At 46.0% G+C, this 17,500-nt stretch overlaps 2 protein-coding genes across 2 annotated transcripts; one reads left to right on the forward strand and one right to left on the reverse strand.

Moving 5' to 3' along the window:
* Positions 1–3,908: 3,908 nt before the first annotated feature.
* Positions 3,909–11,460, forward strand: LOC308152238 (NADH-ubiquinone oxidoreductase 75 kDa subunit, mitochondrial-like). Its single transcript, XM_080525164.1, has 19 exons — positions 3,909–4,177; positions 4,690–4,766; positions 5,059–5,150; positions 5,228–5,335; positions 5,431–5,507; positions 5,692–5,773; positions 5,878–6,008; positions 6,218–6,403; positions 6,585–6,719; positions 6,861–6,975; positions 7,111–7,256; positions 8,602–8,730; positions 8,876–9,005; positions 9,156–9,316; positions 9,490–9,644; positions 9,866–10,041; positions 10,184–10,318; positions 11,013–11,085; positions 11,178–11,460. Exons 2-19 carry the CDS (start codon positions 4,694–4,696, stop codon positions 11,267–11,269), a joined length of 2,196 nt encoding a protein of 731 aa, XP_080381290.1. The 5' UTR covers positions 3,909–4,177; positions 4,690–4,693; the 3' UTR covers positions 11,270–11,460.
* Positions 11,461–12,823: 1,363 nt separating this feature from the next.
* On the reverse strand, positions 12,824–14,172 carry arl6ip6 (ADP-ribosylation factor-like 6 interacting protein 6). The gene is made up of 4 exons (XM_080527234.1): positions 13,725–14,172; positions 13,426–13,479; positions 13,217–13,349; positions 12,824–13,034 (listed from the first exon to the last, which is right to left on the reverse strand). The coding sequence occupies exons 1-4, from the start codon at positions 13,981–13,983 to the stop codon at positions 12,941–12,943; spliced, it is 540 nt and encodes a 179-aa protein (XP_080383360.1). The 5' UTR covers positions 13,984–14,172; the 3' UTR covers positions 12,824–12,940.
* Between the last annotated feature and the right edge of the window lie 3,328 nt (positions 14,173–17,500).

Genomic DNA, 17,500 nt, shown 5'->3' on the forward strand with positions numbered 1-17,500 from the left:
GACCCGGTCAGCCTGTTCTTTGGCGTTTTTCCATTGAGCGGCCCGTGTCAGCAGGCACGGCACGGTAAAATAGTTATTGTTCGGGATGGGTAGCGAAAGTTGGGAAGGGTACATTTTTCAACGACCGTGAGTCTGTCTCGCCAGTCTGGTGTGTATCTGCATGTCATGTCATATTGATATGTTTTTAGAGTGTATTATGACTATCGGACGATATGACCCCCTCGTCCTCACACACTCTCCACACTACTTGGATATAATATGCCACTAGGGCTGAGAGGCTGTTGTGAATTGAAGCAAACATATCTCCCACTTGTTTTGATAACAGTACTATTATGACATTATTATATGGACAATAACACAATGGAAGATAGATATTAGATATTATTAGCTGTGTTCATTTCTGTGTCTTTGTGCGTGTGCACATGCCAGTGATGAAAGGCTGGAACATTCTGAGACCAACTCAGAGAAGACCCGCAAGGCCAGGTACACCAACACACACGCAGCACACACACACACACACATACACACCCACTCTGCCTCGGCCCTAATGGTACATATTTAAACCTGTTCATCTATCATGCGTATGATTTAGTTTCAGTGTTTGTTGTATCTATATAGCATCATCGAGGCATGTGTGGTCTTGTGTGTACCCGCAGTAAGAGGAGTGATGGAGTTCCTTCTGGCTAACCCACCCCTTGGACTGGCCCCATCTGCGACCAGGGAGGAGAGTGTGACCTGCAGGTAAACACACACACACATAAACATTGAAAGATTCTCTCCTGCCCCAAGTCGTCGATCCTGTTGGACGTGAAGCCGTGGGACGATGAGACGGACATGGGCAAGATGGAGGAGTTAGTACGGAGCATCCAGATGGACAGCCTGCTCTGGGGACAGTGTAAGTCTATAGGAAGACTTTGTAGTTCAGGAAAATGTAATGGCTAGAATGGTTTGTCAGAATGGGGTAAACTGGATGCAATTGGCCTGAGGACTTATAATTTCTGCTGGGTAGTAAGGCTCTTGCACTGTACAGAAGTCTATGAACCATACACTCCATTAGGTCTGCTGGCGAATCAATGATTATCTTTTAACCATCTTTCGGCTGAATTCTGATGGACAACTTCTGATCTGAGTGCTGCCAGCTTTTTTTCTGTCAGGAAATGTTTTCCCTGTTCTGTCATTGTGACTCGTGCTCACTGTATACCTTAAACCATCTTTCGGCTGAATTCTGATGGACAACTTTCGATCTGTTTTCTGTTTTCACAGTTCCAGTTAATTAAATTAATCAGAAAAATGTTAATACCGCTACCAGTGGCATCAGGAAGTTGCACGTTTTGTGGTCATCTCTCTCTCCCTCCCTCCCTCCCTATAATTGTCAAAATGCCTGTGTTTACATGTGCTTTCTCTCTCCTACAGCCAAACTGCTTCCAGTGGGCTATGGGATCCGGAAGCTGCAGATCCAGTGTGTAGTGGAGGATGACAAAGTGGGCACAGATCAGCTAGAGGAGGAGATCACCGCCTTTGAGGACTACGTTCAGTCTATGGATGTGGCTGCCTTCAACAAGATCTAAATACAGACTATGGAACTAATAAAAAGCACTTAGATAAAAAAATAAATACATGTCTTTGTTTTTGTTGAAAATATATGATGGGAATCATTATTTCTGTGCTCAGGAAGAAAGAATGACTTGAGTTTTGGAAGTCTAGGTTTTATGCGAGTATGCAGTAACGTCTGTCTCAAAAACAAGGCAACAAATAAAACATTTATTTATTTTTTATTTCTTGTCCTCTTTATAAAAAAATAATAAAAAATGATGCAGGATGAACTTAAACAAGTGAGGAAAACTTGTAAAGTGAATGAAATGAACCTATGAAATGTAATGTACAGTCCTGCAATAAAGTATATATATATATATATATATATATAAAAAATAAAAAAAAAGCCAACAGACTTATTTGTGTCTTGGTAGTCACAACTGGCGTCTTCCCTCCTGTAGATTCAGTCAATGTAAGCACGTCCGTTATGTACAGCAGCTTAGTATACAATCAAATAATTGGTTAAACTATTTTCTTTCACAAAGAAATACTGATCTTCCTTCCCGCCATGCGGTGAAGTACCCTGAATCTGTAACTACCGCCTCTGGTCACGCGCACAGGTCTGTGTGAGTGTGTAACCCGTTACAAATGTGTGTCGTTACCTCTTGCGCACGCGTGCATTAAAGAGCGGGGCTTCATAGCGAGGGTTGGTTCCTACGAGCAGCAGCAGATCACACTCCTCGATGCCCGTGATACGAGAGTTTAGCAGGTAATTAGAGCGGAGGTCCGTTCAGGAGGAGAGACAACCATAACATAGCCCCATAGGACTTGATGTGGTTGTACCAGCGCAGGGCATGGCTAAGGTCCGCCGCGGGGGCAGAGGAGATGGCATCAAACACAAGCACGTCAGCCCGGGATGGCACGTACCTGCACAGGTACAAGGAAAGGTTCAAAGTCAGACATAAAGATCACATTTCTCACTTCCCAGAAAAGCTCATATCTGGGATTCCCCATCAGTGCATTGGTACGGTCTGTGCCGATAACAGGTTATTGTAGAATAAACGAAGATCGGTTCAGTAGGTTTGTTACCCCTGGCTATAACTGTGCCACGTCACATAACACTATTAGCTACATAAAATCAGTTTATACCATATTGGCAAAATATCTTGTACACAGCTATCTGGAAAAAATCATTGCTAGCTTTTTTTTAAGTCATCTTAGGCATTTTTGTGAACCGAGCACAGGCCATCTCGTCGCCTTATCCAAGCCATTGGCAGCAGCTGCCCACGTCATTCATTCTGTGACTCTGCTAACGTCACTAGCGGTCCTGACGTTAGCGCCTAGCTAGCTAGTTACAGAGTAGCCAGAAATAGGCTAGAATGATCTACTAACCCCTCGATGTAGCTCTTATCGGCCAAAAACTCATTCAGGACCTTGAGGCCTGCAGGGGTTTTCAGATCGCCGAAGCCGAAATGGAAATGTAAGCTCATTGTTCGTGTTAAGCAGGCGAGACCTCGTGCGTGGATGAGACGTCAGTGACAGGAAGAGCGAAGGACCGCAGAAGGAACCGAGGAGGACTTTTATTATCCGCTTGTTAAGTCTGACGTCAAAAGTGACGTTTAGCCATTTCCGTGTCCAAACCAGAAATTCCCTGTGCCAGAGTACCAGTGAACTACAGCGGTAGAATGACAGTTTAATCGTTTTTTAGACTCGGATCTATTCATACAACAAGGGACACAATACTTTCCCGTTTTCTCCATATTGTCAGGGTATTTGAGCCTCGGAAAAGCGCTATATAAATATAATTTATTATTATTATTATTTCTCCATTTCGAAGACAGCGCCTCAGCCAACGTTGGCCCCGGAAACACGTCACGACTTAACAAGCGGATACTCCTGTCCTGACTCCTCCTCTTTCTCTCGTCTTACGCTCTTCTTGTGTTCTGATACGGGCATATAACACGACACCACCCATACACATTATTGCTAAGTACAGTTATCTTTTCTGTTGTAAAATTGCAGTTCAGTCACCTTAAGTATCAGTGTAGCTGAAACATTATAATCTACATTTCTCGTGTTGGAAAAGTAACTTCTTGGACCACATGCGCCATCTGCTGGGATAAGACGAAACGTGCAGCAGTCAACAAGTTGCCTTAATTGTTTACAACAATACCGTTATGATAGAATAGAACATATATATTATCCGTCAGTATGAATATCTACCCATTCCCCTTAAAATGCACTCTAAAAAAAAGTACTAAATACATGTATAAAGAGTGAATAAACCAGATATTCATGCGCCGGAAGTAGCTAGTGCATTAGTTATAGTTACCGGGTGGAAGGTGTAGTCAAACCTTATTTCCTAGCAAACATATCTATACGTGATTATATTGTTCTGAATATTTGGACTATTATATTGATATATTGGTGATACGATAAACATTTATTGAACTAGATCTTAAATAAAGAAGTGTAGGCATTGTTTCCCCGGCTTCAGTGGTGTGGAGCACTAATCTCTGGTCCTCTGCCTCCTGGGGGCTCGTCGGTCATTTCCGTTGTTGTGACCCGAGACTAGTGAGCTAGTTGACTGTATGCGGAGCTGAGTTCACCGCTGTTCTGGTCCAGAAGGCCAAATAGCAACAAGGTAAGACATGTACACCTGATATTCACTGAGGTAGTCATGCAAAACGGTGTCGTTGACATGAAAACGACATGTAAATGAAATGCCTGGGACAGATTAGTTAGTAACACTGTTCTTACGGACACCCCCCGTGTCCTTGACGGGCTAGCTAGGCGCTAGGTAGCACTCCTGGGGAAACGTCAACAGCGACCTGGCTGACCTGGCTGTCACCGGGGAGGTCGTTTGAGTTGATGCGACCTTTATTTTTTCACGCATGTTTTGTAGTTAGTTGGTTCTCTATGTTGAGTGTGGGCTGGAGAAGGCAGACGGTGACAGCTGTAAGCTAGCAAGGTGCTGCCCGATGTTGTATAACATCATGCCGTCCCTTGACACATCACTTCTCATCTCACATCTGATCTGAACGTGATCGATCTAGCCACTCGATGATATTGTCATTGTACGCCGTTCATAGCCGCCTGTCATGTTTTAACCAGGTAAGTTGTCTCGATTGAACTCTCCTGTCTCTCTCCCTCCAGCGTCATGTTGCGTTTCCCAGCCGTCAGCCGCGCGCTGGCCGGGGCAGCTAAGAGCAGCCTGTCCCCATCCAAAAACGGTAATTAGTCAACATGTCATGCATTTCATGTCATATTGTCATATATGTCATGTCATATTGATGTTTAGAGTGTATTATGACTGTCGGACTATATGACCCCTTCGTCCTCACACACTCTCACACTACTTGGATATATGCCACTAAGGCTGAGAGGCTGTTGTGAATTGAAGCAAACATACTCCCACTTGTTTTGATAACAGTATTATTATGACATTATGATATGGACAATAACACAATGGAAGATAGATATTAGATATCATTAGCTGTGTTCATTCTGTGTCTTTGCTTGCAGTGCATATCTCGGTCCGGGCAGCCACTAATATGGTGGAAGTGTTTGTCGATGGGAAATCTGTGGAGGTGGAGGCCGGAACCACAGTACTGCAGGTAACCCCCTCCTCCCCTTCCAAAAACAATCGCAACATGTTTTATCGCAGTAACTGATGACGGTTCTGTGTTTGTAGGCCTGTGAGAAGATGGGGGTGCAGATTCCACGATTTTGTTACCATGAGCGCCTGTCGGTGGCTGGAAATTGCAGAATGTGCCTGGTGGAGATTGAGAAAGCCCCAAAGGTAACACAATACCAAAATAGATCCCATCATAGATCCTAAGAGATCACAGTCCACCTAACTTGAGGGTTTTTGCCTTTTTTTCCCTCGATTGACAGGCAGTAGCGGCGTGTGCCATGCCAGTGATGAAAGGCTGGAACATTCTGACCAACTCAGAGAAGACCCGCAAGGCCAGGTACACACACACACACACACACACACACACACACACACACACACACACACACACACACACACACACTGCCTAGGCCCTATGGTAAATATTTAAACCTGTTCATCTATCATGCGTATGATTTAGTTTCAGTGTTTGTGTATCTATATAGCATCATCGAGCATGTGTGTCTTGTGTGTACCCGCAGAGAGGGAGTGATGGAGTTCCTTCTGGCTAACCACCCCTTGGACTGCCCCATCTGCGACCAGGGAGGAGAGTGTGACCTGCAGGTAAACACACACACACACACACACACATAAACATTGAAAGATTCTCTCCTGCACTCTATCTCATCACTCAGTAACTGCATAGTGTGTGTGGTTGTGTATCTCAGGACCAGTCCATGCAGTTTGGGACTGACCGGAGCAGGTTCACTGAGAGCAAGCGTGCGGTGGAGGATAAGAACATCGGGCCGCTCATCAAAACCATCATGACCCGCTGCATCCAGTGTACACGCTGCATCCGGTGAGCCCTGCTCTGTGTGTCCCCTCCCAGCCACCTTCTCTCTCTCTCTCTCTCCCTCTCCCTCTCTCTCTCTCTCTCTCTCTCTCTCTCTCTCTCTCATTTCCGATAAAGTCGCCCTTGGCATCTAGAACGCTGACGATTGATTCACCCTTGACACTAAATGAGTTAGGCATGCTTGATACCCTCTTGGTTTTCTTTGTATGTTCCAGTTTTGCCAGTGAGATTGCGGGTGTTGAGGACCTGGGCACCACGGGCAGAGGGAACAACATGCAGGTGGGGACCTACGTGGAGAAGATGTTCATGTCCGAGATGTCAGGAAACGTCATCGACATCTGTCCTGTAGGAGCCCTCACCTCCAAACCATACGCCTTCACCGCCCGACCCTGGGAGACTAGGTAGTGTGTGTGCGCGTGTGCGCATGAGATTGGAGGACACACTCTAGAGATGAATGAGATTGCAGAAAGTTGCTGTTATGAATGTGTGTATTATTTGTGTGTTTGTGCTATAGATGTGTAACATTAACAGTAACATTGTGTGTGTGTGTGTGTGTGTGTGTGTGTGTGTGTGTGTGTGTAGGAAAACGGAGTCTGTAGATGTGCTGGATGCGGTGGGCAGTAACATAATTGTGAGCACACGTGGAGGAGAGGTGATGAGGGTGATGCCCCGCCTTAACGAAGATATCAACGAGGAGTGGATCTCAGACAAGACCAGGTGAGCCCCGTTCCTCGTTATCTAGTCTAAAGCAGTCTGAAATATTTGTGTGTGTGTGCTCGTGTGTTTGTCTGATTGTGTCCTACTTCCGTTTTTTTGTTTAATGTGTGTGTGTGTTTGTGTGTGTGTGTGTGTATCTAGGTTTGCATACGATGGTCTTAAGAGGCAGAGGCTGACCCAGCCCATGGTGAAGAACGCGTCAGGTCAGCTGGTCCCCACATCCTGGGAAGATGTTCTCACTCGTGTGGCCGGAGCTGTATGTACACTGTGTGTTTGTGTCTGTGTGTGTGTGTGCGTGCGTGCGTGTGTTTAGTGTGTTTTTTCATTTCTGCATGTGTATCGTGTATCATACAACGTGTGTGTGTGTGTGTGTGTGTGTGTGTGTGTGTAGTTGCAAGGCGCCCAGGGCAGTGATGTGGCAGCCCTAGTTGGCGGTATGGTGGACGCAGAGGCACTGGTGTCTCTGAAGGATCTCCTCAACAGCCTGAACAGTGACAACCTCTGCACTGAGGAGGTGTTCCCTATGTCAGGGGCTGGGTGAGTGAGGTGGGGAGGGAGGGAGGGAGGGAGGGAGGGGGGTCATCATGGGTTGGATTATGATTAGTCATAATAGCATAATAGGGATGGCACACCCCCAGGCCCTGTGTAGGAGATTGGACCGTGTTGGAACATTCTGATAGAAATGTGCTGTGTAGAACACCCATGAATGTAGTGTATGTCACCAAGGGAGTCACATCGAGCTCTAGATTTGTTTCCTGTCCACACTTTTCATCTCACGGAATACAACTATGTCCAAGTTTCACAAATCAGTGTTTCCTCTACATGCATTTCATCGTGGCGGACCGCCACGATGGAATTTCCTCCGCCACCATTCAGATTTCTCAACCCCCCAAAAAAAAAAAATTTAGGCCGCTTTTCAGACCTTCACAGCGCTAGACACACCCACAAGCGCTGAAACTGGACCAGTCCGTGTGTCGCGAGTATTGAACTTGAGGCTGCGTTCGTAAATTCGCTCTGAGAGCCCCGGAGCGCACACTGGGTTCAACGTCATAAAGGGACCAAGTCATTTGATTGGACAAGAGGCATTCCGTGAGTGCTGATCAGATTTCCAGAGCGTATTTACGAACGCGCCCTGGCTGTCACCCGAACACCGCGAGCTAGCGTAGTGTAGTGTAGTATAGGATGCGTAGTGTAGTGTAGTGTAGGATGGAGAGAGAGAGGAGAAGCCTCTCTATGTGTTACCTATGTCCAGTGTACTAGAACCACTCTAACAGGAGTGTTTGTCCGTGAATAACACCGGCTATGCCCGGGGTAGAAACACAAGACTATAGCTGGATAAGGTCTACAGGTCTACACGGTCATTTTAAGCCGTCGACCAGCCCTCTACGACCACGGGAAGTCATGTTAAAAGTGAAGATACTTCTGTTAAACTAAGCTAAGCTAAACATCGCTAATCGCTAACTCCCTCCTGGGCTTAAACTGACAAGTAATAACGTTGTGAAAAAAAACGTCAGATCAGTGTTTTTGTTTTTATTGACAACGGAATTACATGCTGGAAAAACATGCAGACACAGACAATAAGAGACACACGGGAGAAGTACAGGAAAACATTTTATTTTTTTGGGCCATCCTCGAGTTTTGGCTGAAATTACGTCGTTGTTTTGAGCGCGCGTGCGCGTTTCATGCGCGTGCACGCGAAAAAATCGCGGGTAGGACTACCCGCCACCATTGTAAAAATTCCTGGAGGAAACACTGCAAATGATGGGTTAAAATGGGTTAGTTTAACTGGGTATGACAAAAAGCCCAGACACACAGGTGATTGTTGTGGTTGGCGTTGTTCTCGGATGTGACGTGGGCTGTGGTATGGTGGTCTCTCCTCCAGAACGGACCTCCGCTCTAATTACCTGCTGAACTCTCGTATCACGGGCATCGAGGAGTGTGATCTGCTGCTGCTCGTAGGAACCAACCCTCGCTATGAAGCCCCGCTCTTTAATGCACGCGTGCGCAAGAGGTAACGACACACATACTTGTAACGGGTTACACACTCACACAGACACGCAGTCAGTGCAAACACACACATCATGGTACAAAGCCTCTCTCACCCTTTGCACCCCCCCCCTCTCTCTCTCTCGCTCTCTCCCCCCCATCTCTCTCAGCTGGCTCCATAATGAGTTACGTGTGGCCCTGGTTGGGACGAGTGTGGACCTCAACTACACCTACGACCACCTGGGAGAGTCCGCTCAAGTGCTGAAAGAGCTCGCCAACGGGACACACCCCTTCTGCCAGGTAACCACGGCAACTGCAAAATCAAAAGGGGGGGGAAACCACTTCTGCCTGTTGTCAGTTTCAAGTTATGGTCGTGCTGGTAGTGGTTGTTTGTTGGTAGTGGTAGTTTGTTGATTGTTGAATCCCCCCCCCCCCCCCTCCCTTGTATAGGTTCTCTCAGAGGCCAAGCGGCCAGTGGTGGTGGTCGGCAGTGCGTGTCTGCAGAGGGAGGACGGGGCGGCCATCTTGGGCTCTGTGTCGAGCATCGCCCAAAACGCCCGGGGCAGCAGCGGAGTGGAGGAAGGCTGGAAGGTCCTCAACGTGCTGCACAGGTTAGCTTCCCCCCACAGACCACAGTCACCTCAGACGCTGGCTCCAGTTCCTCACCCCCTACCCTCGAAGCACCTGTGTAGATCTGGCAAAGATTAGGATTAGGTGCATGCAATGTGGGCGTAAAACCGCCCTGATTTGTCTGGTCTGTGTCTGTCTGTCTGTCTGTCTGTAGGGTGGCCAGCCAGGTGGCAGCCCTGGACCTGGGCTATAAGGCGGGGGTGGAGTCTATCCGTAAGGCGCCACCCAAAGTTCTGTTCCTGCTCGGAGCTGACGCAGGCTGCATCACCAGACAAGACCTGCCCAAGGACAGCATGATCATATACCAGGGTACACATACACACACACATACACACACACACACACACACACACGTTGCATTATCAGTGGATATACATTGTACTGTATATACCAGTGTACACACACATACATCACGATTATATACCAGGGTACAGATACATGGCATGAGAGTACACACACACACACACACACACACACACACACACACACACTCACACTCTATTAAGGTTCTTGCCGTGTCCTCTGCCCAGGTCACCATGGAGATGTGGGTGCCACCATGGCTGATGTCATCCTGCCCGGTGCCGCCTACACTGAGAAGAATGGAACCTACGTGAACACTGAGGGGCGGAGCCAACAGACCCGCGTGGCCGTCACAGCGCCTGGCATGGCTAGAGAGGACTGGAAGATCATCAGAGCCATCTCAGAGGTACACACACACACCTAAGAGAGTGTATTATTTAATAAGAGTGTATAATTTATTATGTGTTTCAAGCTGGCGGATGTCAGTCTGCCTAATGCTGTGAATGAGGTGTGTGTCAGTGTGTTATCTTATTGTGTGTGTTTTCTAGCTGGCAGGTGTGACTCTGCCTTATGACACGGTGGATGAGGTGAGGGCCAGGCTGGCTGAGGTTTCTCCTAACCTGGTTCGATACGACGACGTGGAGGAGGCCAACTACTTCAAACAGGCCAACCAGCTCTCTCAGGTGAGTCCAGCCTGTCTCAGGCACGTGACGCCTTTAACCTTTAACTGTTAACCAAGTTCAGTTTGAGTTTCACTGTTGGGCATCTGCTCCTTTGGCACTGGACAGGCTGCTGGTTAGAACACTACTAATGTTAATTAACTAGCATACAGATACTTTTTGTGTTATGTTAATTAACTAGCATACAGATACTTTTTGTGTGTGTGTGTGTGTGTGTGTGTTTGTCTATGGGTGTGTCTCATTAGTCAAAATAAGTTCTCCTTACCACTACCACTTTCTCCTCCCGACCCGGAAATCGATTTTTCATGTCGCCATTTTGAAGGATATCCCAATAGTGTAGGAGTTGAAGCCCACTTCAGATAACTGTCGACGTTTTGGAGGAGGAACCAATAATGGACATAGTTGGACATGGGACATAATGAACATGGCTCGATGGAAAGCTCTGTGATGCAGACTTGCAGTTGTCAGTGGGTAGGATGTCCCAGTCTCACCACTACTCCTCTCTTCCACTCTTCTCCTCCACTTCCAGCTATTTCCCAGGGTTGAAGCGAGTGACTAGTGACTAGCTAGCAAAGTAGATACAGATTGTTGATCTGTTAGTTGGTAGAAAGTAACAAGCAAATATTGAGAACTCACAATTTTCTCTCTTTCTCCCTCCCTCTTGTGCCTCTTCCTTTTCTCTCTACATTTCTCTCAGGCGTTGGATCAAAGTCTTCTAGCAGATGCTCTTGTTCCTCCACAGCTCACAGCTAAGGACTTCTACATGACAGGTACGTCTATGTAACATAGATGTGTGTGTGTGTGTGCGTACGCGTGAGTGTGCGTGTGCGTGTGTGTGACGATCTCAATTTCTCCTCTGTAGACTCCATCAGCAGAGCATCCCAGACCATGGCCAAGTGTGTGAAGGCCATCACAGAGGGAGCAGATGCCGTTGATGAACCATCCATTTGCTGAATATGCAGACCCACACTTTCATGTTCACACCAACGCACACACGCACACGCATAACACAGTGGTGACTCTCCTTTATTTAAATTGTCCTTGCTGCTTGTTGTAAAGATTTCCACATTAAGGTTCAGTAAGGTGAGGTTGAGTAAGGTTTTGTTGAAGAAAGCTGAATCTGTACTCCGATTATGAATAAAGAATTATAATGTATCACTTTGTCCATAGCTGAGCATTATTCTCACACACTCCAGCTGGGTACCAAACGTAGGGCCTCCAATGACGAGTGAACGAGTGTCATGATCAGGAAAGATGACATCAGTGTGTCTTCACACTTGCACTAAGCTGATCCAATCTTTGGGTCCATGTCACCCTGTAAGAGCATACAGATTGTTAGTTGTTCAAATAGAGAACTGTGTTAAGATAATACTGCTCTGTATCAGGGACAACTCAAGTCAGCACCTGTATCTCCACCAGCGCATTGTTTGGGGTGGCTGTGGCTCAGGAGGTAGAGCCGACAGTCTAATGGTCGCAAGTCCTGTGGTTCGATCCCCGGCTGGCCACATGTCAAGGTGTCCTTGGGCAAGACACTGAACCCCAAATTTCTCCCAGTGAGCATGTCGGCACCTTGCATAGTAGCTTGCCACCATTGGTGTGTGAATGAGAGGCCATTGTAAAGCGCTTTGGAATATGTGCAGTCCATTTACCATAGAAATAATAGAGAGGATGTGGTAACCACTTTATTCAGTAGTATATGCAGTATATGCCAGTGAGAGTGCTAGAACAACAGTGGTTTAAGAGTAGCTAAATGCACTCAACATGACACAAATATATCAGCAGTCTATGTGTACACTATACATAAACAATATCAAATATCTATATTATATTTAAAAATAATCCTTTAGAAACAGTCATGCTCCCTGTATGTGTTCTTTTATATTACACACACATTGTTTCTTCTGCTCTTTGTGGGCACATTCTCATATTCATGGCTGCACGCTAAGAAATCTTTAAGCGCATCATACAGTAGTTTTTATTTTATTTTTTAAAGTAATTTTTTCTGAGTGGGGCAGTCCCACTCATATTTCTTTTTAATGACAGATATAGTAGAGATTATGACAGGAAAGATGGGTGAGAGAGAGAGAAGGGATGACATGGGGTAGTGGTGGTCTAGTGGATAGTGAGTTGGACTTGTGATCGGAAGGTTGTGAGTTCAAATCCCGCCTGAAGCCACACCACTACTAGTGTGCCCTTGGGTAAGGCACTTAGCCCTCAGTTACTCCAGGGGGAATGTCCCTGTAATTCGTAATTGTAAGTCGCTTTGGATAAAAGCGTCTGCTAAATGGCAAAATTAATTAAATTACATGCAGGATATGTCCGTGGCTGGAATAGAACCGGGAGCCCTGTGGTACATGGTCAGCGCTTAATCCACTACGCCACCTAAGCGCCCATCATACAGTAGGTTAACCTTTAAATCACTGCTAATGTGTGTCCAGCTGAGCCTTGTATCTGTGCTACATGTAACAAATGGAAGTTTGTTGTAGTGACTGTAGCACGGTTGTTGGTGTTGCCTTCCTGAGATCCTGGCATGGGATAGGTTAGTGGTTAGGACCATGCTTGGGAGGGGGGCCTTTGCAATGCAGGGGATTATGGGTAGGATCAGCTGGGGGGTTGTGGGTAGGGTCAGATGAGGCTCCAGATGACAGTGAGTGCAGCCACGATGCCATTCAGGACAGCCACGCTGTAGCCTATGTGGTAGGAGTGACCTGTTAGCCGCCTGAAAGACATGCATGCGCACACACACATCAAGGCCGGTGCATTACACAGACACACAGAACACAATAACAAGACCACAGAGCCGCATAAACTCTACACACATCTGTAGCAAGCCATACCTGGATTTGAAAACACACTGAGTGTGTGTGTGTGTGTGTGTGTGTGTGTGTGTGTGTGTGTTACCTGAGGGGGGCAGTCAAAAGTGGTGCTGAGGGGGGCATGCCTGGCTCATAGGAGTCAAAGTAGGTGAGTGTCCAGGAGAAACCACAGCAGGACACCCCAGCTAGCACTGACAAAACCAGAACACTCCAAAACCCTGTGGAGAGAGGGACCCTATAAGGACGGGGACTCTCCTGGAAGAATTGTTTTTTTTACCCCCACGGCCCACTTACCTAGGAGTCTGACCTCTGAACCATCCGCTTCTATCACTCTCTCAGTCCGCAGGTCTACAAAAAGCAGAGAGAAATATAATCATCACGTTTTTGTAGCATAGTACATTTACATCATGAAATACTAACTTGGCCCATCAGAGAAATACGTCTGATTGGCCTTATCTTTATGATAATATTATATTTGGGAAGAATGTTTAGGCCTATTTATGCTACTTCTTGTAATCTCATGTCTGGAATTATGATTTTGAAATATGAGATCATCTACAAGGAATCTCTAGTTCCTACTACACACATGCTACCTTTTAGAATGAGATACAGGAAAGAGCAGACGAACGCAACGGCTGACAGCAACAGCACACAGCAGAGCATGGATAATATGTTCTTGGGCCACCATCTGCTGTTTTCCCCCAAAACACTTCTTGGTTGTATCGGATGGTGCTGGACACGACCTCGGTGTACCACCTGTCCCCCTCCCTGACATTGACCAATCCCGGATGATCCTTGCTCAAACTCCGCGTCCAAATTGCGATCTAACAATCTTTCACCGAGCCCGTGCATTTCACTGGCGCAGATGGATCTGTTCCAAAGTGCAAATAAATGATCAATCTCGGTGCGTAGGCTACTATAATGAGTAAGGCAACAGACACATTACTCCAAAAATACTTTTCCTTAACTTTTGATTTGCAACATAACTATGTGAGTCTTTTAAAAAACAACAACATTGCAGCTACCTCTTCCGCATCTGAAAACAAGCGCTGGCTTAAAAAGAAAACTTTTAACCAATCGAATATCATTACTTTACGCAAATAGTTCGCAATCTCTTTACGTCATTAAAGGGATAGTTCGCCCAAAATGACAGCAATGCAAATGCAGACAGCAAGGCAAACCACCCTTTGAAGTGGGTTTTGTTCATCAACCTAGGTTTAATGACCAAGAGTTTGATTACTCAAAGCTGAAATGTGTCATAGGCCTACATACATACAGCCTGAGTGAGTAGAGAGACATGGCAGTATGCCTTATAAGAGGTGGAGATGAGAGCAGTGTAAATGTGTCCCCCTTCCTTCATTTCAACAGGAAAGTTGATCCCCTGAGGACTTTGAGCACTCTTACCAAGCTAAATTGTGTCCACACAATATGGCGATAGTGAATAGGCATAATGTATATAGCCATAGGCTTACAGTATGTAATATAGTGAAGAACTACAGGTGCATTTCTCCTCTCCTCCATCTGACCCGAGTGGAACATGTGAAGGCAGGATGGTGGGTGCATCGTATCTGATCTTGCACATTTCCTATCAAGTTCACTAAATGCAGATTTAGAAAAGGAGAGGAGGACATTAAGGAATGGATCTTTACTGAGACTGTTCTGGGATTATGTCTCTCTCTCTCTCTCTGAGGTTTGGGGAGTGCCAGGGAGGGGGGGGGGGGGGTTACATGACGGAGTGGAATTGAATGCAGAAGATTCATCCTTTGTGTGGATAATACCCCAGCATCCACTAACTGCAGCTTCTCCCTGTGTGTCTGTTACTCTCTACAGACTCTCCCTGAGACCTCCTCTACGCTCCTAAAAGGTGCACATCAGATGTAGTGTATACTTCATGTACGAAGCAGTTCTCTCAATTTAAATGTATCCCTTTAAAGTAATCCGGATAGCTACATGCTCTCCAGGCCTGCGCTCTCATAAGCCTATAAAAACAAATGTCTGTAAAAAAATGTTTTTAAAGGATGTATTTTTAACCTGGATTAAGATATGATGAAATAGTCTTTGAGAGCTGTTGTGACTGACATTCATGGATGATGCTGTCAACCTTCCCTTTTGTTTTCTGTATATACAGTGTGTGGGACTTAACCTAAGTGTAAGTGTACATTTCTTTTTTATGTTTCTAACACCATAAATGACCTGACAGTCTGACAGGATACTGTTTATTTACACAACATGTTCAGAATCAACATCAACAATAGTAATCACAAACACACAGCAGGGTACAAGCAACAAGCGGGACTCCCTAGAAAACATATATACATGTAGAAAAGTCTTGTGCTGTTAATACTTCCTATTCTCTTTTTTTTTTTTCAAGAGTTTATTATGAAATGGAGCTATCTCTCTCTCTCTCAAAGTTAGTCCCACGAGTCAGACAGGCAGGAAAAAGCTTTGGGTGTGGCCTGGGTGTGGGACTGTTTCTGCATTAATTAATGCTACATCCTAACCATGACAAGACAACAACAAAGGAGTTGGCTAAAGCAGAAACAGACCGGTAACCCAGGCAACCAGGCATGGTGTGGTCAAGCTAGGAGAACACAACGATGGCCTGTATTTCAGGGTAAAGTTAGTAAATATAGTAAAACATTAAATGTAGTGAAAGCGAGCGCTGTACAAGTTTTACTGTCACACAGCAGATAGACGGACCAACGTCAAACACCTCTAGGAGTGAGTTTGAACAACATCATTCTCAGTGTTATATTCAGGAATGTTACAGCATAAATAAACCAGAGCCATGTTGTAGAGAGCTAGGCCATTGATATTTCAACCAAAAACATGAATATGCATTTTACATAGCCTACCATATCATAATGGCAGCCGAGAGCCTCCTGTCCAATATTGACCAGACAACAGCTGTTCATTTCACTGTATTCATACATTTTTAAACAAGCTTGCTGACTGAACTGCTAGAATTGGAACTAGAATCCAAATACTGATGATGTGTAGGGTAGGGTTATGTAGGGGTAGGGTTATGTAGGGGTAGGGTTGCGCTGGCATTGCGCTTCGATGTCTTGAATGGAGGATGCGGCTGCGCTTCCTAATCAGCTATTTCCTAACTGGGAAGTGTTTCCTAAGTGCACGGATGACGTTTGTGGTAGCGCAAGCACTGTCCAGAGTCCAAATGAATTGCGTTGAGTGCAGTACATGTCGCTTATCATGTGAATGACCCTTTAGATGGATAGATGGATAGATAGATAGATAGATAGATAGACACTTTATTGATCCCCAAGGGGACATTTTAACATTTTAGGGTTAGGGTTAGTTCAGATGTATTGGCAATCTGTGTTGGCGGTAGCAGGTGAAATGACCAGTTCTGGAGTGCTGTTTTGCGCTCAGGTGAGTGGAGTAGCGATAAAAGAGGCGTGTTCACGACAATGAGGAGGTTAAGTTCCCCTCACTTGCACTGAAAGATTCTGACGGCAAACCCAAATACAAGTGGGGATGGCAGGCTGATGCATCCAGTGAATTATACTAACGCCACAGACTTCACATTGAGGCAGGGACTTCAGAACGATTTTTTGGATATACACAGCTCACCTGCGAAATGATGGCATCGAAAGCATTTTCAGCTAACTCCAGGTTTTCATTTCATGCAATGCGTGGAAGTCGGGTTGTAAACATAGGGCAGGGCGGGATGGGAGAGGGGGAACGGGAGAGGCTCAGGAACGGGAGGGGCGTCGCAAGCGGCTGAAGCAAAAAAAAAAAATATGCCATTTAGCAGACGCATTTATCCAAAGTGACTTACAGTACTCTAACTGCATACCTTATTAGTATTGTAACGACCCTGTATAAGGCCTGTTAGCAGCTCCGCCAAGGGAGTTAACTCTCTTGGTGTTGTAGCTAGCGCGGCCGGTTTGTAAGCGGAAGGACGTGAGTTTGATACCCACTTAGGGCAACCCTTACTCTACCCCGTTGTTCGCTACAGTATACATGGTCCCAACAGGAATTCAACCCCCAACTTCGGCATTGTAAGCACCATGCTAGAGGTTGTTGACAACTTCCTGTCCCCAGTGTTTACTTACTGCGCCCCCAGAATCTCAATCGAGACGTGAGATTCTGCGTTCCCGAGATGAACATCGAGGGGTTAATTGGAATGTTCAGAGGCAGCCGCATGGCGTCCAGCTCTACGTTTTGGGCCATCACTCTCTCGACACATGACGCTGGCATTGACCTCACAATTACAATTAGAATTAACAGCCCTTTGTGATTGATGTCACCAATTAGAATCATATCCCTTCCAGCGGTCGCTCACCCTCATCCAACCTCCTCCTTCTCCTTGCCCAAACCCTTCCTCTTTCCAATTGTAATTGTTGAC

This window comes from Nansenia antarctica, assembly GCF_963989245.1.
Source record: "Nansenia antarctica genome assembly, chromosome: 3".
Classification (NCBI taxonomy): domain Eukaryota; kingdom Metazoa; phylum Chordata; class Actinopteri; order Argentiniformes; family Microstomatidae; genus Nansenia; species Nansenia antarctica.

What these genes read in the sequence shown, in the direction of transcription:
- LOC308152238 (XM_080525164.1), top strand. Translation starts at nt 4,694, where the DNA reads ATGTTGCGTTTCCCAGCCGTCAGCCGCGCGCTGGCCGGGGCAGCTAAG. An exon ending in AGATTGAGAAAGCCCCAAAG is followed by an intron (nt 5,336 to 5,430) that starts GTAACACAATAC and finishes CTCGATTGACAG; the next exon opens with GCAGTAGCGGCGTGTGCCAT. An exon ending in TCATCAGAGCCATCTCAGAG is followed by an intron (nt 10,042 to 10,183) that starts GTACACACACAC and finishes TGTGTTTTCTAG; the next exon opens with CTGGCAGGTGTGACTCTGCC.
- arl6ip6 (XM_080527234.1), bottom strand. Translation starts at nt 13,983, where the DNA reads ATGCACGGGCTCGGTGAAAGATTGTTAGATCGCAATTTGGACGCGGAG. An exon ending in TTCAGAGGTCAGACTCCTAG is followed by an intron (nt 13,350 to 13,425) that starts GTAAGTGGGCCG and finishes CTCTCTCCACAG; the next exon opens with GGTTTTGGAGTGTTCTGGTT. An exon ending in CTTTTGACTGCCCCCCTCAG is followed by an intron (nt 13,035 to 13,216) that starts GTAACACACACA and finishes CATGTCTTTCAG; the next exon opens with GCGGCTAACAGGTCACTCCT.